Source organism: Monodelphis domestica, chromosome 1, assembly GCF_027887165.1.
Source record: "Monodelphis domestica isolate mMonDom1 chromosome 1, mMonDom1.pri, whole genome shotgun sequence".
Lineage (NCBI taxonomy): Eukaryota > Metazoa > Chordata > Mammalia > Didelphimorphia > Didelphidae > Monodelphis > Monodelphis domestica.
In genome coordinates this window covers 389,465,733-389,492,937 of record NC_077227.1, presented here as the reverse complement: position 1 = coordinate 389,492,937, position 27,205 = coordinate 389,465,733, and the positions used below count along the sequence as shown (strand labels likewise).

General features: G+C 37.3%; 2 protein-coding genes across 12 annotated transcripts in view; one reads left to right on the top strand and one right to left on the bottom strand.

The window, feature by feature from the left end:
- The window catches only part of ZNF346 (zinc finger protein 346), a 73,294-nt gene extending 72,388 nt beyond the window's left edge, over window positions 1–906 (bottom strand). For 5 of the 6 annotated variants that reach the window (XM_056811661.1, XM_007474127.3, XM_007474122.3 and 2 more), the window contains exon 1: window positions 706–906. In XM_056811661.1, coding sequence (XP_056667639.1) covers window positions 706–763 — 58 coding nt within the window. In that variant the 5' untranslated portion in view covers window positions 764–906. The remainder of the gene's footprint in view (window positions 1–705) is intronic. The other variant, XM_007474123.3, reaches the window with a different exon arrangement.
- Window positions 2–27,205, top strand: part of UIMC1 (ubiquitin interaction motif containing 1) — a 193,473-nt gene continuing 166,269 nt past the window's right edge. For 4 of the 6 annotated variants that reach the window (XM_056811653.1, XM_056811652.1, XM_016423023.2 and 1 more), the window contains exon 1: window positions 942–1,355. The gene's annotated coding sequence lies outside the window, so the exon portion shown is untranslated. Of the gene's footprint in view, window positions 147–377; window positions 486–941; window positions 1,356–27,205 lie in introns of those variants that run through there. The other 2 variants (XM_056811651.1, XM_056811650.1) reach the window with 2 other exon arrangements.

Genomic DNA, 27,205 nt, shown 5'->3' with positions numbered 1-27,205 from the left:
GCCCCGCCCCTCTCTTCCCTCATGGTATAAGGTCTAGGAGAGACTGGGGGTCAATCAGGCAGTTAGAATGGGGGCAGGGAGAAGTCATTCAGGTGAGGCCGGACTGGAGAATCAGCGGCGGTTCCTCTACCTCGCGCAAGCTTAAGGTGAGACTGGGGCTAGGCTCAGTACAGACCGACCGTGGCAGATGGGGGAAAAGAGGCGCGTGCACGCGCGCGGGGCATAAAGGGGGCCAATCAAGGCAGTTAGGATGGGGGAGGGGGTAAAGCATCCAGGTGAGGTTGGTCTGGAGCTGTATAGAAACCGCGGGTTTACCCGAGGGGCGGGGGCTCAATGCAGGGGTCTATCATCCAGGTGATGTTAGGGTAGTCTAGGACGTAAGGCCAGGAGAGAGGGAAGGGGGTCCAGGTGAGGTCAGGGTCCTGGCATGTAAGTAAGGAATAGGCTCAGTGGGGTCAGGATTCCGTAGCTGGGTGCAGTTAACGGTAAGTCAAGACAGAGAGGCTTAAGCACAGGGGAAGGTGTCCTGGTGAGGTCGGAGATAGGGCTCGGTGAGGATAGAGGGTGTCCAGGTGAGGCTGGGGGCGGGCCTGTCTCCCGGGGCCGCCCCGACTTCCCTCCCCAGGAAGGGGCGGAATGAATGGGCTCCAGGGGGCGCAGTAAACCGGGCGCCTCCGTTGGCCCCAAGCCCGCCCCGAGACTCACCCGCCTCCTTTCCCACGGGGCCCGCCGTGTCACCATTACTGCCGAACATGTCCGCCATCTTCACTGAAGACCCCGTAGAGCGCAACCAGGACCGACTTCAGACCCTGTCCAGAGTCCCAACTCCCTGCTCTGGGCCTCGGATCTCGCGAGAACAACGGCCGTTTCTTTTCCCTCCCCCCATCTCCGCCACCTCAGCGGCTGCAACCGCGAGATTTCAGGCGGGCGCCAAAAGCTTTCTCGCGAGATGTGCGGGCGCCAGGGCGTGATGGTCTCTGGTTCTTTGGATAGCTGTCCTTCGAAGGATTTAAGCTACCTTGTGAAATCCTAAGGTCTTTGACCTTGGGAGTCTGAGAATCATAACTTTCGAGACCCAGAGGGGCCAGCCGAAACCATCTGGTCCTGCTGCTACTGCATACAGTTGGGGAGACAGGCCTAAGAGGGAGTGAGAGAGGGGAAATGGCCAAGGTCTTACAGGATTACCAGTTATGGGTGGTGTCACTGTCAAAATTTTTTATTAAATGCTTGCTATATGCAAGGGCTCTGTAGTAGATGATTAGTGTAAAAAGACGAAAAACAGTTCTTCAAGCACCTTACATTCTATTTGGGACGTTGGCAGGTATGCTGACAAAATGCAAGATAGAGTTACATAGGTAAGAGATCCCAAGTTCTCTCTGGAATACTTCACTGGGTAGATAATTTAAAAGTTTACTATGCCCGAATCAAAATGAGATATTCTGTTACTTCTACTGTATGTACTTTGTAAATTTTGCCCATAAAGCCACTGTCTCTTGATTCAGAGATTAGAAGGGGAGGAACTCACCAGGCAAGCATTTTAGCTGATTGTCCAGTCCGGAAATCATCCAAATAAGAATATTGCACGAGTGTAGTGTGAATTGTATTGACAAATAGGTGAAGAATTTCTTTTGAAAACAAAAACCAATCAATTTATCAATTTCTGGTTGCCCCCCCAAAAAATATCAGTTTCCAGGAAGACAATAGGAACATAACCATTAACCAAATATAACTACACTGCTATGGTAACTGGCCTTAAATCTAGACAGATCTGAAACTGACTGCATCTCCAGGGAAAGATTAAGGTCTGGAGACATCTAAGATACCAGCTGCCTAGATGTAGGAACACTCACATTTTTAAAGTACTATTGTGCACCCCCCCCCATTTGAATACCCCGTAAGCTTTTAAATGCAATGTGAAAGACCTGTAGTTTTTCAAAGGCACATACACTCTGATACTTGCATGTATGTATATATTATATAAGTACCACATATATAAAATTATTCTCCTATACTTGTACTGGTGAATTTTCTCTTTTAAGTTTTATTTTTTTTAATTGGCAAAAGTATTTTCGGCCCTATCTCCTTTCCCTTCTCTCATTGAGAACAAAAGAAAGAAAGGCTTAAAAAACTTGTGTAATCAATCAAAACAAATTCCCACTTTAACCATCTCCTAAAAAAAAGTCTCACTTGCACTCTTGTCTATCACTTGTGTTCTCATAATTGTGAAGTATCAGGAATTGTGGTTGTTTACTGTGTTGATTGCAGTTCTTAAATCTTTCAGAATTGTTTCTCTTTACAAGATTATAATTGTTTAAATTGTTATAATTCTGCTCATTTCACCTTGTATTAGTTCATACATCTTTTCTCAGGTTTCTCTGAAACCATCCCCTTCATCATTTCTTAGTGTACAGTTATTCTTTTAACTTTATATACTGTTACTTGTTCAGTCATTCCCCAATCAATAGAAAATTTTCTAATTCACTTCCCTTATCTTCCTTTCCACTGTAATAAGTTTCTTGCCTCTTTTATGTGAGATAATTTACCTCATTTTATCTTTCCCTTCTCCTTTTCCCAATTCATTCCCTTTTCTCATTCCTTAATTTTATTATTTTTTTTTACATATCATCCCATCATATACAATTCAGAACCTTGCTCTCTCTTTTTATTCCTTTTAATTGGCCTAATAATGATAAAGATCTTGGGAGTTACAAATATCTTCCTGTCTAGAGATGTAAGTAGTTTAACCTTATTGAATCTCTTATGATTTCTCTTTCCTGTTTACCTTTTTATATTTCTCTTGTGTCTTGTATTTGAGTCATATTTTTATTCAACTCTGATCTTTTCAACAGGAATGTTTGAAAAACCTCTGTTTCATTTATTGTCCATTTCTCTCCCTGAAGAATTATATTCAGATTTGCACAGCAAGTAATTCTTGGTTGTATTTCTTGCTTCTTTGCCCTACAGAATATCATATTCCAGACCCTACAATCCTTTAATGTAGAAGTTAAATCTTGTGTTATCTTGACTAGCACCATGATATTTGAATTGCTTCATTTTAGCTGCTTGCTGTATTTTCTCTTCAACCTGAGAGTTGTGGAATTTGGCTGTGATGTTCTTGGGAGTTTACATTTGGGGATCTTTTTCAGGAGACGATCAGTGGATTCTTTGGATTTCTTTTTTACCTTGTGGTTCTAGGATATCTGGGCAGTTTCTTTTGATAATTTCTTGAAAGGTGATGTCTAGACTCTTTTTTTTTTTTAAATCATGGTTTTTAGGTAGTCCAACAATTCTAAAAGTATCTCTCCTGGATCTATTTTCTAGATCAGTTGTTTTTCCCATGAGATATTTCACAGTTTCTTCTATATTCTCATTCTTTTGACTTTGTTTCTTCAAGTCTTATGGAGTCATTAGCTTCCATTTGCCCAATTTTAATTCTTGAGTCATTATTTTATTCACTGAGCTTTTGTATCTCCTTTTCCATTTGGCCAATTGTACTTCTTAAGACATTCTTTTCCTTGGTGAATTTTTATACATTTTTTTATCATCAACGTTTATTAGCCCTTCTCCAAAGTTTTTTTAATTTAAATTTTTCCAGAGTACTTATCGAGATGAGAATAAAATTATATTGATTGTACATATGATCATATAATACATATTTCCATGTCCATTGTAATATGAAAGAAAACACATGTCACTTAAACTAGAGAAAAATTCATGGAGGAAATAAAGAATGATATGCTTCAATTTGCATTCAGACTCAGTTCATTCTATGACAATGATGACCTTTTTCATCCTGAGTTCCTTGGCATTGTGTTAGATCCATCCATTGCTACAGTTAATCATTGTACTTTATTACAGTTACTGTATGGAGTGTTCTCTTGATTCTGCTTACTTTACTTTTTGTCAATTCATATAAGTCTTTTTAGGTTTTATTTGTGATCAACTTTCAATTCTTTTTTATTTTTATTTTTTAGATTTCCTCAGTTTTTAATTTTTATTATTTTTTGAAATTTTTATTTCATTAGTCAATTGGACCATTATTCCTTAGTTACAAGAATCTTATTTTTCCCTCCCTTCCCTCCCTCTACCCTTCCCATAGCCAATTTGCACTTCACTTGGTATTACATGTGTCCTTGATCAGAACCTATTTCCATGTTGTTGATGTTTGCACTAGGATGTTCATTTAGAGTCTGTATCCCCAATATTATCCCTCTCGACCCATGTAATCAAGCAGCTGGGTTTTTTTGTGTGTTTCTTTTCCCACCGTTTTTCCTCTGAATGTAGATAGTGTTCTTTCTCGTAGATCCCTCCGGGTTGTCCAGGATCACTGCATTGCTAATAACAGAGAAATCCATTACATTGGATTGTACCACAGTGTATCAGTCTCTGTGTACAATGTTCTCCTGGTTCTGCTCCTTTCACTCTGCATCAATTCCTGGAAGTCATTCCAGTTCACATGGAATTTCTCCAGTTTATTATTCATTTGAGCAGAATAGTATTCCATCACCAACATATACCATAATTTGTTCAGCCATTCCCCAATTGGAGGACATCCCCTCATTTTCCAATTTTTTACCACCACAAAGAGTGCAGCTATGAATATTCTTGTACAGGTCTTTTTCCTTATTATCTCTTTGGGGTATAAACCCAGCAGTGCTATGGCTGGATCAAAGGGCAGACAGTCTTTTAGCACACTTTGGACATAGTTCCAAATTTCCCTCCAGAATGGTTGGATTAATTCACAACTCCACCAACAATCCATTAATGTCCTGAATTTTCCACATCCCTTCCAGCATTCATTACTTCCCTTTGCTGTCATGTTAGCCAATCTGCTAGGTGTGAGGTGATACCTCAGAGTTGTTTTGATTTGCATCTCTATGTTTATAAGAGATTTAGAATACTTTTTCATGTGCTTATTAATAGCTTTGATTTCTTTGGCTGAAAACTGCCTGTTCATGTCCTTTGCCCATTTATCAATTGAAGAATGGCTTGATCTTTTGTACAATTGATTTAGCTCTTTATAAATCTGAGTAATTAGACATTTGTCAGAGGTTTTTGTTATGAAGATTTCCCCCCAATTTGTTGTTTCCCTTCTGATTTTGGTTGCATTGGTTTTGTTTGTACAAAAAAATTTTAATTTAATGTAATCAAAATTATTTTTTACATTTTGTGATTTTTTTCTAACTCTTGCTTAGTCTTAAAACCTTTCCTTTCCCAAATATCTGACATGTATACTATTCTGTGTTTACCTAATTTACTTATAATTTCCTTCCTTATATTCAGGTCATTCACCCATTCTGAGTTTATCTTGGTGTAGGGTGTGAGGTGTTGATCCAACCCCAGTCTCTTCTATACTATCTTCCTATTTTCTAAGCAGTTTCCATCAAATAGTGGATTTTTGTTCCCAAAGCTGGGATCCTTGGGCTTGTCATAGACTGTCTTGCTGAGGTCACTTACCCCAAGTCTATTCCACTGATCCTCCTTTCTGTCTCTTAGCCAGTACCATATTGTTTTGATGACCACTGCTTTATAGTATAGTTTGAGATCTGGGACTGCAAGGCCCCTTTCCTTTGTATTTTTTTTTCATGATTTCCCTGGATATCCTTTATCTTCTGTTCTTCCAAATGAACTTTGTTATGGCTTTTTTCTAATTCAGTAAAAAAGTTTTTTGGTAGTTCGATGGGTATGGCATTAAATAAGTAAATAAGTTTGGGTAGAATTGTCATTCTTATTATGTTAGCTCATCCTACCCATGAGCAATTGATGTTTTTCCAATTGTTTAGATTTTGTTTTAATTGTGTGGAAAGTGTTTTATAGTTGTGTTCATATGGTTCCTGTGTTTGTCTTGGCAGATAGATTCCTAAGTATTTTATATTGTCTAGGGTGATTTTAAATGAAATTTCTCTTTCTAATTCTTGCTGCTGAGATGTGTTGGAGATACATAAAAATGTTGTTGATTTATATGGGTTTATTTTGTATCCTGCAACTTTGCTAAAGTTGTTGATTATTTCGACTAGCTTTTTAGTTGATTCTCTAGGATTCTATAATTAGACCATCATATCATCTGCAAAGAGTGATAACTTGGTCTCTTCATTGCCAATTTTAATACTGTCAACGTGTCACAGGAGAGTTTCCCCCTAAGGAAAGGTCCCACTTCACCAGAAAATAGACATCCACTTCAGGTGGGAGGTAGACTCCATCTGATGTCAAGTAACTCTTATGTCTCCAGAAGCCTTTCCCAGTATATCACACCCTCCTTTCGAGGATCTAACTTGGGACCTTCGGCTTGTGAGACTGACGCGCCACCTATTGCGCCAAAGCTGAAGTGGATGTCTATTTGTCTGGCAAAGTGGGGCCTTCCCTCAGGGGGAAACTCTCTTGTGACAAGTCAAAACCTGGGGTTTCTACCTCCCAACTAAATAAACTGGGGATCTCTAGACTTCCACGTTGACAATACCTTCAATTTCTTTTTCTTCTCTAATTGCTACTGCTAGTGTTTCTAGTACAGTGTTAAATAATAAAGGTGATAATGGAAATCCTTGTTTCACTCCTGATCTTATTGGGAATGTGTCTAATTTATCACCATTGCAGATGATGTTGGCTGATGGTTTTAGATAGATACTTTTTTATTATTTTTAAGAAAGAGTATTCTATTCCTATACTTTCTAGTGTTTTTAATAGGAATGAGTATTGTATTTTGTCAAAGGCTTTTTCTGTGTCTATTGAGATACTCATGTGATTTTTGTCAGTTTGCTTGTTAATGTGGTCAATTATGTGGATGGTTTTCCTAATATTGAACCTTCCTTGTACTCCTGGTATAAATCCCACCTGATCATAGTGAATAACCCTTGTGATGACTTGCTGGAGGCTTTTTGCTAGTATCCTATTTAAGATTTTTGCATCTATGTTCATTAAGGAGATTGGTCTGTAGTTTTCTTTCTCTGTTTTTGACCTGCCTGGCTTCAGAATCAGTACCATATTTGTGTCATAAAAGGAATTTGGTAGAACGCTCTCTTTGCTTATTATGTGTAAAGGGTGAATATTATGGTTGAGACTGAAAAAAAGCTCCAGGATGGAACTGAACTCTAGCCCTCCTCACAGGAAGTCCTGAGAACTCCAGAGGCTGTTCTCTACCTCACTTCCTGCGTCTGACATGTGCCAATGGTCGCTCAATCTTGACTTAGGACCGCCCAGAGGTCTGTCCTTTTTTTTGCACATGTCTGTTGAAGGTCATTTTCTCAAATAATTAAATCTTGAGTTTGATGCAGCCCTTCCTAATCTTGTTAAACTAAGAATGGAGGAGAAATGTAGTTTCCAAGACCTGATTCTGTTATTCCAAGAATCTCTATTGTTATTGATCAGGAAATAGCTAAATCAGATCTTCTAAAGAATGGTCTGATTAGGGTGGAATAGTTTTGAAATTCACATATGTCAAATAGTTTGTTTAGTATTGGGATTAACTGTTCTTTGAATGTTTGATAGATTCACTTGGGAATCCATCAGGCCTTGGGGATTTTTTCTTAGGGAGTTCTTTAATGACCTGTTCAATTTCTTTTTCTGATATGGGATTATTTAAGAATTCTACTTCTTCTTCTGTTAATCTAGGCAATTTATATTTTTATAGATATTCATCCATATCACCTAGATTGGCATATTTATTGCTATATAATTGGGCAAAATAGTTTTTAATAATTGCCTTAATTTCCTCCTCATTGGAGGTGAGCTCTCCCTTTTCATCTATGATACTGTTAATTTGGTTTTCTTCTTTCCTTTTTTTTTAAATTAGATTAACCAGTACTTTGTCTATTTTGTGTTTTTCTTTCAAATTACCAGCTTCTAGTCTGATTGATTAGTTTAATAGTTCTTTTATTTTCTTTTGATTTTATTAATCTCCCTCTTAATTTTTAGGATCTCTAATTTAGTTTTCTTCTGGGGGTTTTTAATTTGTTGTCTTTCAAGTTTTTTGATTTGCATGTCCAATTCATTGACCTCTGCCCTCCTTAATTTGTTAATATATGAACTCAAGGTTATCAATTTCCCCTGAGTACTGCTTTGTGGCTGCATCTCATAGATTTTGAAAGGATGTCTCATCATTGTCATTTTCTTCAATGAAATTATTAATTGTTTCTATGATTTGTTCTCTAACTAACTGATATTGGAGAATCATATTATTTAATTTCCAATTAAGCTTTGATTTGGCTCTCCATGTACACTTACTGATTATTATTTTTATTGCATTATGATCTGAAAAGGTTGCATTTATTATTTCTGCTTTTCTGCATTTGTTTGCCATGTTTTTATGACCTAGTACATGGTCAATCTTTGTGAATGTGCCATGTGCTGCTGAAACGAAGGTGTATTCCTTTTTGTCTGTATTTATTTTTCTCTGTATATCTATGAACTCTAATTTTTTAAAGATTTTATTCACATCTTTTACCTCTTTCTTATTTAATTTTGATTTGATTTATCTAAATTTGATAGTGGTAGGTTCAGGTCTCCCACTAGTATAGTTTTACTATCTATTTCCTCCTTCAATTCCACTAGTTTCTCCTTTAGAAATTTGGATGCTCTGCCATTTGGTAAATTTATGTTGATTACTGATATTTCCTCATTGTTGATACCCCCTTTTATCAGGATGTATTTACCTTCCCTATCCCTTTTAATTAGATCTATTTTTACTTTGGCTTTGTCAGATATCATGATTGCAACTCCTGCCTTCTTTTCATGCTCCAACCTTTAATTCTAACCTTGTGAGTATCCACCCACCTCAGGTGTGTTTCTTATAGACAATATATGGTAGGATTTTGGATTCTAATCCACTCTCCTGTTTTCATTTTATGGGTGAGTTCATCCCATTCACATTCAAAGTTATCATTGTCACTTGTGTTTTCCCCAGCATTTTGATATCCTCTCCTAGTTCTGTCCTTTCTATTTTTGCTATATCCTTTTAAACCAGTGGTTTACTTCTAATCAATCCCCTTAATCCCCCCCCTTGATATGCTTCCCTTTCTGGCCCTTCCCTTTTTGTTCCCTTCTTGTTTTTTTAGGGTCTGTTAAGTCCCCCCCTCTTTCCCTCCCTTTTTGTACTCCCTAACCCCCTTAGTTTTCCCTTCTCACTTTCCCTGTAGGATAAGATAGAATTCAAGACCCCAATGAATCCAGATGTTCTTCCCTTTTAGAATTGAGTACACTGAGAGTAAGGTTTAAGTATTACTCATTAGCACTCTCTTCCTCTCTTTCTTATAATAGTATTCTTTTCCTCCCCTTTCCATGTGTCTCTTTGTGTGATAAAGATTATCCTATTTATCTTATTTCTTCAAGTTTCTCTTGGTGCCATCTTTGATTACCCTCTCCCTTTTTTTTTTGTATATCATCTTATAGCACTTATTACCCCAATCTCTTCCTGTGAATATTTCTTCTAATTACTATAATAGTGGATATAATTTTTGAGAGTTACAAATAACATTTTCCTATATAATAATATAAACAATTTGATCTCATTGAAGAACTTAAAGTAGAAAGTTTAAATAAAAAAACAAAACATTTTCCCCTTTTCTCTCTCTTTCTCATTTACCTTTTCATGTTTCTCTTGATTTTTGTGTTTGGATAGCAAACTTTCTTCTTAGTTCTGTTATTTTCTTTACAAACACTTGGAAATCTTCTATTTTGTTGAATTCCCATACTGTCCCCTGGAAGTATATAGTCAGTTTTTTTAAAACATTATTTTATTTGGTCATTTCCAAGCATTATTCATTGGGAACAAAGATCATTTTCTTTTCCTCCCCCCGCCCCCCACCTCTCCCACAGCCAATGTGCGATTCCACTGGGTATCACATGTGTCCTTGATTCTAACACATTTCCATGTTGTTGGTATTTGCATTAGAGTGTTCATTTAGAGTCTCTCCTCAGTCATATCGCCTCCACCCCTGTAGTCAAGCAGTTACTTTTCATCAGTGTTTTTACTCCCAAAGTTTATCCTCTGCTTGTGGATAGTGTTTTTTAGATTCCCTGCAGATTGTTCAGGGACATTGCATTGACTGACAGTAATGGAGAATTCCATTACGTTCGATTGTACCACAGTGTATCAGTCTCTGTGTACAATGTTTTCCTGGTTCTGCTCCTTTCACTCCGCATCACTTCCTAGAGGTTGTTCCAGTCTCCATGGAATTCCTCCACTTTATTATTCCTTTTAGCACAATAGTATTCCATCACCAACATAAACCACAATTTGTTCAGCCATTCCCCAATTGAAGGGCATCCCCTCATTTTCCAATTTTTGACCACCACAAAGAGTGCAGCTATGGATATTCTTGTATAAGTCTTTTTCCTTATTATCTCTTTGGGGTACAAACCCAGCAGTGGTATGGCTGGATCAAAGAGCAGACAGTCTTTTATTGCCCTTTGGGCATAGTTCCAAATTGCCCTCCAGAATGGTTGGATCAATTTGCAACTCCACCAGCAATGAATTAGTGTCCCTACTTTGCCACATCCCCTCCAGCATTCATTACTTTCCATAGCTATGTCATGTTAGCAAATCTGCTAGGTGTGAGGTGATACCTCAGAGTTGTTTTGATTTGCATCTTTATGTTTATAAGAGATGTAGAACACTTTTTCATGTGCTTATTAATAGCTTTGATTTCTTTGGCTGAAAACTGCCTGTTCATGTCCTTTGCCCATTTATCAATTGAAGAATGGCTTGATTTTTTGTACAATTGATTTAGCTCTTTGTAAATTTGAGTAATTAAACCTTTGTCAGAGGTTTTTATGAAGATTGTTTCCTAATTTGTTGCTTCCCTTCTGATTTTATTTACATTGGTTTTGTTTGTACAAAACCTTTTTAATTTGATGTAGTCAAAATTATTTATTTTACATTTTGTGATATAGTCAGTTTTGATGGGTAGGTGATCCTTGGTTGAAGACCCAATTCTCTTGCCTTTCTGAGTATCATACTCCAAGCCTTGTGGTCCTTTAGTGTGGAAGCTTCCAGGTCTTGTGTAATCCTGATTGGTCCTCCTTGATATCTGAATTGTCTCTTTTTGGCTTCTTGTAGAATTTTATCCTTAGCTTGGAAGCTCTTGAATTTGGCAGTTACATTCCTGGGAGTTGTCTTTTGATTTAGTGTAAAGGGTATTCTATGAACTCTTTCAATGTCTATTTTTCCATCCTGTTCAAGAACATCAGAGCAGTTTTCTTGGATAATTTTTCGTAGTATGATGTCAAGATTTCTGTTTATTTCTGGGTTTTCAAGTAGAGCAATGATTCTCAAATTGTCTCATTGTGATCTGTTTTCCTGATCTGTCATCTTGTCAGTGAAATATTTTATGTTTTTTTCTATTTTGTCAGTCTTTTGACTTTGCTTTATTATTGCTGTTTTGCAAGATCATTGGCTTCCACTTGCCTAATTCTGGTCTTTAAAGACTGGTTTTCCATTTTGGTTTGACATATCCTGCCTTTTCTGGCTTCTAACTGTTTCTCCAATTGGGAGTTCTTGTCCTTTAAGCTGTTATTTTCTTTTTTAACTATTCCCCACTTTTCTTGCCAGAAGGCTTCCATCTTTTTGATAAGCTCCAATTTAAATTCTTCAAGAGCTTGTGTCCAATTTCCATTTTTTGGAAGGTTTTGGTGCATTTATTTGTATTTCCTCTTCTATTTCCTTTGTAGTCTGGAATTTTCCTCTATAAAAATTATCCAGGGTCCACCACTTCTTCATGTTTTTCTTGGTGTTGGGAAGTTGTTCCTGGCTACTGTTTGCCATCACTGTGGTGGTTTTTCATTCACTTTCCAGTCAGAAGTCTGAGTGAGGAGGGCAAGCTCTCTGTGTATGGAGTTAAGGAACAATGATTTTGCCTGAGGCCACCTCTTGAGTCTCTGTAGCTTCTACGTTGGCTGTCCTCTGTGCTATCTCCCCACGGGCGCCCAAGGTCTGTGCTCTTCAGCATGCTGGGGTTTCAGGTTTAGCTGCTCTCAGGGGTAGGTCTTTGGTGGTCTTAGTCACTCTAGACTTTCCCCTCTCTCACTCCCTGTTTCTAGCCCACGCTGGCTCTGACTCTGTAGGTTGGGTGGGGGAGGGTAGATCAGCTCAAATTTTGATGGAAGCTTGTTCACCTCCTTATAGTGTGGAAATGCCCAAAACCCATGTACCTTCAATGCTTCGACCTACTGTAAAGTCCCTATGTTCATATGAATTTGTTTTTTTTGGTCTTTTGAGGTAGTTTGTATAGGTAGGTACTTAGGAGAGGAAGCATCCTGCATCTAGATTGCCTCCATGTTTACCAAGAAGAGATCTATGCATCTTTTAACATTTGGTCAATTCTGCTTTTTAAAGAGTTCTATTTAGTGGGGTTTTTACCTCTTTTACCAATTGACTTGTTCTTTTTTTAAGGTATTTTCTTTAATGATTTGTGTGTGTGCGTGTGTGTTTGTACATCCGTGTGTGTGTGTGTGTGTGTGTGTGTGTGTGTGTGCATGCGCATGCTTCCTTTACCAAACTGTTGACTTTTTTTGTGGTTTTTCAGCACTACTCTCATTTCTTTTCTCAATTTTCCTTCCACCTCTTGGATTTTTAAAAAAATTTTTTTTTAGTTCCTCCAGTAATTATTTTAGGGCTTGATACCAACTTATTTTTCTTGGAGGTCTGGATATGGCAGTATTGACTTTGTTGTCTCCTTATGAGTTTTTGTTTTTGTTTTCCCTGTCACTGAAATAACTTCCTATGTTGAGTTTCTTTCTTTCTTTTTTTTTTGTTTGGTCATTTACTAGCCTTTTTCTTGTTTGTTTGTTTGTTTGTTTTTTTAATTAAAAAACAAATGGTTATGGGTAGGTTTTGTTCCTGTGATGAAGGGGGACTTGTCTCAAGCTTCAGATTTTTTATGCAGGTGCCTTCAGAGCTAGGTCTGGGGATCCAAAAGTTTTCAGTTCTTCCAGGGTGATACAATATAAGGAGATGTATATTTATTACCTTCCCCTGCCTGTGCTCTGGTTTGTGAGCAGACGCATGCACTCTTTTCCACCTTGGAACTATGACCAAAGTCCTCTGCTTCCCTGCAGCTACAAGTGCTGGTGTGTGCTAGAACTTCTTCTCTCTGGGGTACTCTGACCTGGGATTGAGACCTGGATCTGCTTGTGGATAGTACAATAGAGTCCTGCACCCAGAACCAGCAAAGGGACCCCTGAAATCTCCTTCTGACCAGAATTCCAACTCCTTTACCTGCTGTGGCTAAAAACCTCAGAAACACCCATTGCCGATTTTGCTGTCTCAAGGCCTGCTCTGATTTACTGAGATGGGGCCTTCCTTGACTTCGTGCTTGGTGCTTTGCTTCCAGTGGGATAAGACAAATCCTTCTGCTGACCTTCTGCATTGTCTTGTCTTGGAAATTTATTTCACTCCATTTGGATGGGTTCTGTCACTCAAGAATTCTTTTTGATCCATTATATCAAAGTAGTTTGAAGGATAATTTAGTAGCAATCAGGTGGGCCTATGTACCTTCTCCCCCATCTTTGCTTCCTGGACTTCTGCTTTTGGACCCCCACATATTAGATTATTTTCTCCATTTTTCCCTAACACCCCCACACCCCATATTCCTCTTTCTCTCCCTTTCCATTTTTTAAAAATCATCAAGACATAATAGGCCCTCTATCTAATTAGACTTCCAGTAAAGATGGTTAGATTTTGAGGGGACATTTATCATCTCCCAATTTCGAATATGAAATAGTTTATCTTTGTTTAATTCCTTATAATTGTTCACTCACATTAACCTTTTTTATGTTTCTTTTAATTTCTGTGTGTTTACTTGATAGTTTCTATGAAGCTCTGGTCTTTTCATTAAGGATATTTGGTTCTTTCTACTCAAAGTGGTTTCTTCTCAAGTGTTAGGGAGGCTTGCATAGACAAAAGCAGTTATTTCATGGGACTTTTACCCTTAAAAAAAAAAAGTAGAGTTTGTAACTAGTGCATATAAAAGCATTTCATTTCGCCCCAGGAAAATGCATTTATATTGGAAAATCTGGCTGGCCCTGTAATTTAAATTGAAATAAAATTTTGAAGAAACAAAAAAAAATAAAGAAAAAAGAATGTTTGCTTCTGTTTCATTATTTCCATTTTCCCCTTCTTGTAGGATTATGCTCAATTTTGACTGGTAAATTATGCTTGGTTATAAGTCTATTTACTTTGCCTTCTGGAATATATTCTAAGCTCTTTACTTCTTTATGACAATGGCTTCCAAATCATATGTGATTCTGACTGTGACTCATTAGTACTAGAATGCTTTCTGACCACTTGCAGTATTTTTTTTTTTGACCTGAAATTCTGGATTTTGGCTATAATGTTCTCAATAATTTTCATTTGAAATTTTCTTTCAGAAGATGAAGAGTTGATTCTTTCTATTTTGCCCTCTTTTTCTACGATATCTGTAAGAATTTTAATGATTTCTTGAAAAAATGATATCTAGGCTCTTTTTGGGAGTCGAAGGGGAGGATGTCATGGCTTATAGGTCAGGCTTTCTCAAGATATCTCTCTTGGATCTGTTTTCCAATTCTGTTTTTACTATGAGATACTTTATATTCTGGTCCCTCCCCCAAGTCTTTTGACATCGTTTTTTAATATTTCTTGTCTCTCATACAGTCATTACTTTCTATTTAGGCTGTTTTGATTTTTAGGGAGTCTGTTGCTTGGGCAAGGTTTTGTACCAATTGTGCCAAGTTATTAATTCTTCTATAGCTTTTATATCTTTTCCAGTGTATTCACTTAGCATTCTCATTTCATTTACAAAAAAATTTAAACTTTTTTTTTGATATTGACAAATATTTATTATATGCATAAAAAAAGCTTTTAGAGAAGGTAAGGTATACTTCTTAAAGATCCTCAACTCACTCAAGGAACTTTTTTCTATGATTGAAGGAAGGGGAGGGCAGCAAATTTCTCAAGAGAAAGGAATAAAGGTAAGAATACTGGTGGTCTTCAGTGGATGAGAGTGACTGGAGTGACTGAGTGTCAAAATGTAGGGAGATGAAAGTCAAGGTAAACAGGTTGAACTTTGTCCTTCAAGGTAATGGGAAACCTCAAAACCTATTGAAATAGGATTGACAGTAGCAGTAAAGAAAGATCACTTCATATAGGGATGTCATGAGGAAGAGTAAGAATCAGGCTTCTTTTTCTTAAAAGAGGTGGGTTGGAAGGGACAGAAAAGTTCAGAACTAGAACCAGTGAGGCCCAAGTTTTGGAGATCAGACAAGTTATTGTAATGAAAATTTCCAAATTTCTATTATAACAAAATATGATGGTTTGGAAGGCAGGTTCTCAGTCATAAAACATCTTCAAAGACAATGTGAATTACAACTTGTTGGGGACTTTTAATTTTTATTACTAATAAACATAAAAAGCCCTTCCAAACCTAAAACAAAATATGTAAACACAAAAAAGTGGACTTTATATGAAACCAGAAATGCTAGCTTCATACCATTTGCTTTAAGTATAAAAGTCTTTACTTTCATTTCAAAACATTTGTCATGCTATTTGAACTTCTCCTCCTTTGTGTGAATTTACAATATTGCAATGGTCATTAAGACATCATTATTGCTAAACCCAACCTCTCATTTCTCCCCCAAAACACTGTTGAGAGGATTTGTAACACCAATAAAATTAATCTCCATATTGGGATTAATCCCAGTAGTCTGTCAAAAAAATATAGGTTTCTTTATCCATCCTGAGTCCATCTCTTCTGCCTCAAAACTTGGTTGGCCAGTTTTTTTCATTACTTTCAGCATTATTTCTCTTTACATTGTTGATTTTAATTCTTGATTCTGCTCATTTCACTCAGCATCAGTTCACACTACCAGGATTCTTTCTACATTTCTCTGTATTCCTTTGTTTCTATTCCAAACTTCACACTCAGTTCTGGTCTTTCCATCAAGAATGCCTGAAAATCTTCTACTGAATCAAATGTCCATTTTTTCCCATATAGGATTATGCTGAGTTTTGAAGGATAAATTATTCTAGGTTGTAAACCCATATCTTTTGCTTCTCTAAATATTATATTCCAAGATCTCCTCTCGTTTACTGTTGAAGCTGCAAAGTCTTGTGTGATCCTAATTGTAACTCCTTGGTATTTGAACTGTTTCATTCTTGATTCTTGCAATATTTTTTCCTTTATGTGGGAATTCTGAATCTTAACTATGACATTCCTGGGAGTTTTCGTTTGGAGATTTCTTATAGGAGGTGATCTATGGATTCTTTCAATTTTTACTCTTCCTTCTGGTCCTAATAAATCTGGGCAGTTTTCAGTTATGATTTCTTGAAAAATAGTATTTTTACTATTTTTACTAAAAAATAGCTTTTTACTAGACCAGTGTTTTCAGGGAGCCCAATCATTTTAATATTATCTCTTCTTGACCAGTTTTCTAAATCAGTTGTTTTTGATACCAGATATCTTACATTTTCTTCTTCCAGTGTTTCAATCTTTTGATTTTGTTCCAATATTTCTTGCTGTCTTGAGGAGTCATTGATTTCTGTTTGATCTATTCTTGCTTCAAAGAACTCTACTTTTTTGGGCAAGGTTTTCCACATTCTCTTCTAAGCTATTTATTCTACTTCCAATTCTTTCCTCTAAGACTCATATTTCACTTTTTATCTCTTCTTTCATTTGTTCTAAGAATTGATGAAATTCTTGTGGAAATTTTATTTTTTCCTTAAAGTTTCTAGTTAGAGTTGTTATAGAGTTGCTCATTCCTTCATCTTGAGGATCTCTGGGTTTGATACTGGGTGTTATTTTCATCTTTAATTTATTCATCTCTCCAGGTTTAGTTCCTGAAATGGGATTTTCTCCTGGAACTGAGCTATGACCCAGAAAGAGCTTCTGGGTAGGTTGACTGCTTATGTTGGGTCTTATTTTGGAGCCCATGTGTTCTGGCACTGACCTCCACATCCTAAGATTAGGCCTCTTTGGATTTTTAAAAGTTCAGAACTAGATCTACAGGATCTACTATCAGGAACCTCAGAGTTCTTGGGACTGGACTATACTGTTTTGATAGCTATGGACAGCTACTTTTCTCAGTAGAGTAGATAGTTTGAAATTCCACAACAGTTTGAATCCTAGATGATAAGTTTTTGGAAATGTTCAAGAAAGAATTCTTGTCCAGAAATGAGATGACCTCTTCCAACTATGATTCTAATTTCACACAGTAGAAGCCAGAATTCCAACTCAGTTTTTAAATTTGATTTCCAGTCCTTCATCTACTTTACCATGTAGTTGCTTCTTGTCCTCTCATTTTATAGTGAGAAAAAGCACTGTTATTCAAAAGGAGTCATAGCCCTAAAAGTTCCTCTTGGGTGTCACTGGAATTCCAAAATTCGCTTCACTCAAGAGTCAGTCTATTAATTTCTGCAAGATTAGTTCAAGACTTGACTGTATAGGTATTTGTCTCACTCCAATTTAAACTCTTTTTTTTCTAATTTATTTATTTTTTATTTTTTAAATTTTATAATATTTTATTTGATCATTTCCAAGCATTATTCATTAAAGACAAAGATAATTTTCTTTTCCTCCCCAACCACCCCTCATAGCCGACGCGTGATTCCACTGGGTATCACATGTGTTCTTGATTCTAACCCATTGCCATGTTGTTAATATTTGCATTAGAGTGTTCGTTTAGAGTCTCTTCTCTGTCATGTCCCCTCAACTGCTGTAGTCAGGCAGTTGCTTTTCCTCGGTGTTTCTACTCCCACAGTTTGTCCTCTGCTTATGAATAGTGTTTTTTCTCCTAGATCCCTGCAAATTGTTCAGGGACATTACACCGCCACTAATGGAGAAGTCCATTACGTTCGATTATACCACAGTGTATTAGTCTCTGTGTACAATGTTCTCCTGGTTCTGCTCCTCTCGCTTTGCATCACTTCCTGGAGGTTGTTCCAGTCTCCATGGAATTCCTCCACTTTATTATTCCTTTTAGCAGAATAGTATTCCATCACCAACATATACCACAATTTGTTCAGCTATTCCCCAATTGATGGGCATCCCCTCGTTTTCCAATTTTTGGCCACCACAAAGAGTGCAGCTATGAATATTCTTGTACAAGTCTTTTTGTCCATTATCTCTTTGGGGTACAAACCCAGCAGTGCTATAGCTGGATCAAAGGGCAGACAGTCTTTTATCACCCTTTGGGCATAGTTCCAAATTGCCCTCCAGAATGGTTGGATCAGTTCACAACACCACCAGCAATGAATTAATATCCCTACTTTGCCACATCCCCTCCAGCATTCATTACTTTCCTTTGCTATCATGTTAGCCAATCTGCTAGGTGTGAGGTGATACCTCAGAGTTGTTTTGATTTGCATCTCTCTGATTATAAGAGATTTAGAACACTTTTTCATGTGTTTATTAATAGTTTTGATTTCTTTATCTGAAAACTGCCTATCCATGTCCCTTGCCCATTTATCAATTGGAGAATGGCTTGATTTTTTGTACAATTGATTTAGCTCTTTGTAAATTTGAGTAATTAAACCTTTGTCAGAGGTTTCTATGAATATTTTTTCCCAATTTGTTGTTTCCCTTCTGATTTTAGTTACATTGGTTTTGTTTGTACAAAAGCTTTTTAATTTGATGTAGTAAAAATTATTTATTTTACATTTTGTGATTCTTTCTATGTCTTGCTTGGTTTTAAAGTCTTTACCCTCCCAAAGGTCTGACATGTATACTATTCTGTGTTTACCCAATTTACTTATGGTTTCCTTCTTTATGTTTAAGTCATTTTGAATTTATCTTGGTGTAGGGTGTGAGGTGTTAATCAATTCCTAATCTCTCCCACACTGTCTTCCAATTTTCCCAGCAGTTTTTATCGAATAGTGGATTGTTGTCCCAAAAGCTGGGATCTTGGGGTTTATCGTACACTGTCTTGCTGAGGTCGCTTGCCCCCAGTCTATTCCACTAATCCTCCTTTCTGTCTCTTAGCCAGTTCCAAATTGTTTTGATGACTGCTGCTTTGTAATATAGTTTAAGGTCTGGGACTGCAAGGCCTCCATCATTTGTGTTTTTTTTTTCATTATTTCCCTAGATATCCTTGATCTTTTGTTATTCCAAATGAACTTTGTTATGGTTTTTTCTAAATCAGTAAAGAAATTTTTTGGGAGTTCAATGGGTATGGCACTAAATAGATAAATAAGTTTGGGAAGGATGGTCATTTTTATTCTATTGGCTTGTCCTATCTATGAGCAGTTAATGTTTTTCCAATTGCTCAAGTCAAGTTTTAGTTGTGTGGAGAGTGTTTTGTAGTTGTGTTCATACAGTTCCTGTGTTTGTCTCAGGAGATAGATTCCTAGGTATTTTATTTTGTCTACGGTGATTTTGAATGGAATTTCTCTTTCTAGTTTTTGCTGCTGAGCTGTGTTGGAGATATATAGAAAAGCTGATGACTTATGTGGCTTTATTTTGTATCCTGCAACTTTGCTAAAGTTGTTGATTATTTAAATTAGCTTTTTGGTTGAATCTCTAGGATTCTTTAAGTAGACCATCATGTCATCTGCAAAGAGTGATAACTTGGTCTCCTCCTTGCCTATTTTGATGCCTTCAATTTCTTTTTCTTCTTTAATTGCTACTGCTAGTGTTTCTAGTACAATGTCAAATAGTAGAGGTGATAATGGGCATCCTTGTTTCACTCCTGATCTTATTGGGAATGCATCTAGTTTATCCCCATTGCAGATGATATTAGCTGATGGTTTTAGATATATACTGTTTATTATTTTTAGGAATGACCCTTCTATTCCTATGCTTTCTAGTGTTTTTAATAGGAATGGGTGTTGTATTTTATCAAAGGCTTTTTCTGTGTCTATTGAGATAATCATGTGGTTCTTGTTGGTTTGCTTGTTGATGTGGTCAATTATGTGGATGGTTTTCCTAATATTGAACCAGCCCTGCATCCCTGGTATAAATCCTGCTTGATCATGGTGGATGACCCTTCTGATCACTTGCTGGAGTCTTTTTGCTAGTATCCTATTTAAGATTTTTGCATCTATATTCATTAAGGAGATTGGTCTATAGTTTTCTTTCTCTGTTTTTGGCCTGCCTGGCTTTGGTATCAGTACCATATTTGTGTCATAAAAGGAATTTGGTCGAACTCCTTCTTTGCTTATTATGTCAAATAGTTTATATAATATTGGGATTAGTTGTTCTTTGAATGTTTGATAGAATTCATTTGTGAACCCATCTGGACCTGGAGATTTTTTCTTAGGAAGTTCTTTGATGGCTTGTTGGATTTCATTTTCTGATATGGGATTATTTACGAATTCTCTTTCTTCTTCTGTTAGTCTAGGCAGTTTGTATTTTTGTATATATTCATCCATATCACCTAAATTGGTGTATTTATTGCCATATAATTGGGCAAAGTAATTTTTAATGATTGCCTTAATTTCCTCTTCATCGGAGGTGATGTCCCCCTATTCATCTTTGATGCTGTTAATTTGCTTTTCTTCCTTCCTTTTTTAAATTAGATTGACCAGTACTTTGTCTATTTTGTTTGTTTTTTCAAAGTACCAGCTTCTTGTCTTATTTATAAAATCAATAGTTCTATCACTTTCGATTTTATTAATTTCTCCCTTAATTTTTAGGATTTCTAGTTTGGTTTTCTGCTGGGGTTTTTTAATTTGATCGCTTTTGAGTTTTTTTAGTTGCATTTCCAATTGATTGATCTCTGCTCTCCCTAGTTTGTTAATATATGCACTCAGGGATATGAATTTACCTCTGATTACAGCTTTGGCTGCATCCCAAACGGTTTGAAAGGATGTCTCCCCATTGTCATTTTCCTCGATAAAATTGTTAATTGTTTCTATGATTTCTTCTCTAACTAAATGATTTTGGAGTATCATATTGTTTAATTTCCAATTAGTTTTTGATCTGGTTTTCCATGAACCATTACTGATCATTATTTTTATTGCCTTGTGATCTGAAAAGGCTGCATTTATTATTTCTGCTTTTCTGCATTTGTGTGCCATGTTTCTGTGACCTAATGTAAGGTCAATCTTTGTGAATGTGCCATGTGGTGCTGAGAAGAAGGTGTATTCCTTTTTATCCCTATTTATTTTTCTCCATATGTTTATTAATTCTAATTTTTCTAAGATTTCATTCACTTCTTTTACCTTTTTCTTATTTATTTTTTGATTTGATTTATCTAAATTTGATAATTGTTGGTTTACGTCTCCCACTAATATGGTTTTACTGTCTATTTCTTCCTTCAATTCTCCTAGTTTCTCCATTAGAAATTTGGGTGCTATATTATTTGGTGCATACATGTTGATTAGTGATATTTCCTCATTATCTAAAGTCCCTTTTAACAAAATATAATTACCGTCCCTATCCCTTTTGATCAGGTCTATTTTTGCTTTGGCTTTATCAGATATCATGATTGCCACTCCTGCCTTCTTTCTGTCAGTTGAGGCCCAGAAGGTCTTACTCCATCCTTTAATTCTGACCTTGTGGGTGTCTACCCGCCTCATGTGTGTTTCTTGAAGACAACATACGGTAGAGTTTTGGATTCTAATTCATTCTGCTATAAATCTACGTTTTATGGGCGAGTTCATCCCATTCACATTCAAAGTTATGACTGTCACTTGTAGACTCCCTGGCATTTTGATATCCTTCCCTAATTCTAACCTTTCTTCTTCAGCTCTACCTTTTAGTCCAGTGATTTACTTTAAATCAGTCCCCCTTGTCCCCTCCCTTGATATGTTTCCCTTTCTAGCCCCTCCCTTTTTGTTCCCTCCTCCTCCCCCCGTCTTCTTCCCTCCCTTTTTTGTGTTCCCTCCCCCCTTCCCCCCCCTTGGTTTTCCCTTCTCCCTTCCCTTGTTGGGTAAGATAGAATTCAAGATCCCAATGGATCTGGATGTTCTTCCCTCTCAGAGTTGATTTCCCTGAGAGTAAGGTTTAAGTAAAAACTCTCTTCCTCTCCTTCTTATAGGAGTTTTCTTCCCCTCCCCTTCCCTTGAGAATCTTTGTGTGAGCAAGATTATTGTATTTGGTCTTTCTTTTCCCCCTATTTGCATATTACATTTTCCCCACATGTTAGTATACATAGATTGATATAAATGTAGTCCTTATAGAAGAGAGTTTGAGTAAAAGAAAAAGATAACATTTTTCTCCTTTTCCCTTTCCTTCATATTTACCTTTTCAGGTATTCTGCTCTTAGTTTTTCAGTATTGAACTTTCCACAGAGCTCTGGTCTTTTCTTTGCAAAAACTTGGAAATCTTCTATTTTGTTGAATGCCCATACTTTCCCTTGGAAGTATATAGTCAGTTTTGATGGATAACTTATTCTTGGTTGAAGGCCCAGTTCTCTTGCCTTTCTGAAACCAATGTAAACTCTTAAAAAGCTTTTGCTTCATCTTCTCCAGGATTTCCCATTGAACCTGTTGAGGCTTTGCTTATAGATGTTATAGAATTATTCTTTTCTCCTGGGTTTATCTTTTTTTAAAAAATATTTATTTGGCACTTTATTTTTTTAAAATATGTTTCCATGATTCATTTTCTTTCCTTCCCCTTTTTCCTTTCCTCTCCCAGAGCCAACAAGCAATTCCACTGGGTTGTACAAATGCTGTCACTTGATACTGGGTTTATCTTTTAAGAGCCCTTGTCTCTATGCCTTTATTCTTTATTCTTATGACTTTGAACTTTATGTTAGGACTGGGCCCTGCATGTTTTGGAGATAATGTTTAGACTGGTCCTGTTAGTCCTCAATTCATGGAGCATTTTTTTTTGTTATTTAAGACTTTCAAGGATAGCTCAGGATGGGGAAGGATAGTTCAGTATGGGGACCTGTAAGCTTTCAGTGCTTCTAACATAATCTGTTCCAGGGAAAAGGATCATTGCCGTCCTGGTCTGAGCTCTGCAAGTTCTTGACCTTGTACCTTGACCCTGGTTTGGGTCAGAGCAAGATATCTGTCATCTTTTCTTTGGTTAGAAATTCCAGTAGATTATTGCTGTAGATTCCTCTTTGGTTTGAAATTCCGGGGCTGGTTATTAATGTATGACTTAAGACTAGGCTAAAAGTTGGAACTAAGACCTCACTTGGCCTCTTGGGTCAAGTCCACATAGCTGCCACTTTTTTTTTGTTTTGTTTTTAACTTTTATTACCTTCTATCTTGGAACCTATACCAAGTAACAGAAGAGCAGTAAGGGTTAGGCTTCTGGTCTCCAGGCCTGGCTCTCTCCCCACTGAGCCCCCAGCTACCCTCCACAGCTTCTTTCTGAACTTGATCCTTGTTATAGCTTAGGGGCCTATCACTGATCCTTCCTTTGGAATACCACCCATAAGGTCAGTTTTCAACCTGTTCTTGATCTGTAATCCAGAATTAAGTAATAAGCAGTTAAACTGATAGTTAGTTTATTCCTATTCCTGTTCCCAGCTCAAGTTTAGGTCCCTTCCCCCCTCCCCCCAGGTTTGGTACCTCTTCTTGCCCTGTGACATAGCCTCTCCCTGTGCTGGAATGTTTTTCATGGCTGTCCCGGCTATATTTTGTCCCCAGTATCTGTAGATCTTTTTGTCTGTTTCCCCATGCTGACTCAGGCTGGAAAAATGTCTCTATGATTTTTGTTGGATTTCTTAATTAAGTCCTCGATCTAGTGCTTTGTCTAGATGTTTGGAGGAGTTGTGTGTGTGTGTGTGTGTGTGTGTGTTTTTACACAGTCCAGCTATACTTCCTACTATGCCATCTTTATACTAATGTTTTTTTCAATGTCACATAACTTTACATATGCATATATGTATGTATACATATATATATAGTTCAATTTTTCAAATGATTGGGTGATGTCATGGTGTATCTTTCTACAAATCACAGCCTACTTATAACTTATCTTACATGTTTTTGTCTATTATTCTTCTGTAGATTCTCTATTAAAAATTTTTCCAGTATTCTGACATTTTCCTTCTAGGACTTTTTACATATTATAGGTATCAGTGCATTCATTCCTTTTGGATTTTGAATGTAAATTCACTTATTACTTTTGATATGAGATTCCAAAATAAGATCTACTGGGTAGTTGGGCTTTGATTAGTTGATTCCCTCCATAACAGATAGCTAAGTGCAGATAATAGAGATAATGAGATATATATTAAATAAATTGTAATTTATCCTCAAGTGTGAAATTGCTTTTCTGATTAAAATGGAAGGATTGACTAACTGAAAATTGTCTATAACCCTGGAGGCTTTTAAATAAGTCAACTTGGCAACCCTGGAATCATTTAATACAGTAAAATAGAGTTGAGGTTATGAACATGTTTGTGGTATGTCACCCTTCAGCTTAAAGGATTTTCTCTTTTCCGATTGACCAAGGTATCTAGCAGCAGAACTGTTTGACTAGAAGGAAACACTTCATCCAGAATTTAAATTCATCATCTTGAGAAAGTTCAAAGCACAGTTAGGATTTAATCAAGGATTAAATGTTTCTTTTTTCCTTCTGCTACCACCTGGTCTAGGCTTCATCACTTTACACCTGGACTACTGCAATAGCTTGCTGCTTAACAGCTTGTTGTCTGTAGTCTTCTCATTACAATCCAACCTCTTGGTGTGGTGGACAATCTGCAGATGTAGGAAGAGGCAAATAGCTTGTAATAGGTTGGCTAGAGTATTGGCTAGAAAAAAGGATGAATTAATTAAGTAAATCTGGAAAAATAGATGGAAAAAGAGCCATGGAAGGTCTTTACTAGAGTCTAAAAAGATTTATATTTTATCTGTGGGCATTGGGGAGCCACTGAAGGAACAGGAAGGTGATGCCAGATTATAAAGGGTTATAAATGCTAAAAAGGGAAATTTGAACTTTATTTTGTATTGAAGAGGGAACTACTGCTCTTCTGCCTTGGAAATGATACTCACTATTGATTCTAAGACAGAAGGTGAAGAGTTAAAAAAAGAATTATATTGAGGATCCCTTCCACCCAAAGACCTTTTCTGTTGCCTTATTGGTCATCAGTCCTGTGTAGTTTCCTTCTGTTTCCATAGTGATGGTGACGAAGAGGTAGAAAAAGAGGCAGAGTTGTTAAGAAATCTTAGGTCTACAAAATCTGTTTAGCTGTTGATATATTAAGTGGAAGAATGAATGAATGAAAAAACATTTATTAGGCACTTATTTTGTGTAAAACACTGTACTAACTGCTGGAAATACAAATAGTAAAACAATCCTCGTTCTCGAAGTACTTATATTTTAAGACAGTGATGGTGAACCTATGGTATGGCTGCCAACGATGGCATGCAGAGGGCTCTCTGTGGACACTTTGGCCACCCTTTTTCCCCATCATTCACCAGAGTTTGTTAATAGAAAGGCAGAGAGACTCAGGTGTAGCTGCTCCCTCCTCTTCTCCACCATGCCTGACAATTTTTCACATCCCCTGCTCTTCTGCCCAGCAGCCCAATGGGAGTGCACAGGGGGTAATGTGGGTGTCTCACAGGTGGCAGAGCTGTAGAGGAGCAGAGCAATTTGGACCACTCTCCTCTCCTTCCCTTTCTTTCCTTTCTTTTCCTCCCCCCAACATTTAGGGACAACATTCCTCACTTCAACTACCCCTCCACCCAGCAGCTCAATGGTGTACTATTTAAAGGATTGAGGATTGAAGAAGTTTGGATTGGAGGATTGAAGAGGATTGAAGAAGTACAGGGGATAAGGAAGTTTTTGTAACAGGGAATGGAGGGGTTGAAGGGACAGAGGGAAAATGGATGCCAGTGAGGTAAAAGGAGGGAAATACCCCCTGCTGAGAGGCTATCTATGAAAAATGTGGTTCCTGAGAAATGGGCCAACTATAATAGCCTGAGGGGATGTCTTCTCTATTGATTGATGTTGAAGATACCCCAGAGCAGGTAAGCCTGGATTTCCCTGAGGGACATGCTTCCCCCTGGACCAAGGTTGCCCAGCAGGGGTCTGATTAGGACTGGTTATGGTTGAATAGTTGTCCTTAGGTTCTGCTTCCTCTATGACCCCTTAAATGATAATCCTCTTATATGACTGCAGTTTATTTAAATAAAGATGAATTTTAATAACAAGTTTGGATTGGGAGGTATTAGGGAAGAGGGAATGAGGATTTCCCTAGATTGGGTTTGAATCTCTCTCAGCTTTTGAGCTGAGACCAAGCCTTGCAGGCTGGTGGAAGATTTCTTTTATTCCTATCTATGCTAATCTATGCTACTTTTCTTAAGATCAAAGTCTTTAGCAGTAGACAGCAAGAGGAAGAAAAGGTTCTGACTTTTAGAGCTGGTTGGGTCTGTCTCTTTGGACTGACGTCCTTAAAGACCAGCCTTACAGTTCAAACTGCTCCCCTTAAATCCTTTTGTTCGATGACATCACAGGAATTCAGGTAGAGCACACAGTAGGGAAAATCCAGGAATAGAAGTACTTCTATCCTGAGACAGGGAGAGAGGCTCCTTCCAGTCTGAGGGCCAGGAAAGAGAGACTGTCCTTGAGTCCAACTGTCCCCCTCCAAGTTCCCTTTCCCCCATTAACTGTCGTTCTTATCAATATCTTCTCTCCAGCATTCCAACTGCTGTTTGTTCTACCTGAGTGGCAGAAAGTCCAAAACATGCTTCAGTTTTCCTTTCTACAATGGGGACACTTTCTCCCTCCCCTCTGTGGGGTAAGGGTTGGGGGAGGGCAGGGTATACCCAGCATGTGGGGATGTGGGTAGGTGTGGCATTCAGTCTCTGGGTGGGGGTGGGCACAGCACTCAGTCTTGGGGGGGGGCGGGCACAGGCACTCCATCTCTAAAAGGTTTGCCATCACTGTTCTAAAAGAAGGAGATTGCATCTAAAAGAAGTTTTCAGCTGTAAGTCAGATGAAAAGGTAATGGCCCTTAGAGTGAGTGGTAAAGCAGATGATAATGTATCATCTTTAATGTTATTTCTAAGCCATTTCTTTTTTAAAAATAAAAAAAATATTTTAAAAATATTTTTCCATGGTTACCTGATGCATTTTCTTTCCTTCCACTCTTACCTCCCCTCTCCCAGAGCCAACATGCAATTCCACTGGGTTAGATAAATGTTATCACTTGTTATCTATTTCTATATTCATTTTTGCAACAGAGCAATCTTTTAAAACCAAAACCTCAAATCATATACCCATATAAATAAGTGATAAGTCACATGTTTTTCTTCTGCATTTCTATTCCCATAGCTATTTTTTTCAAAATGGATAGAATTCAGGTCTGTACCCCAAGGAGATAATGGACAAAAAGACTTGTA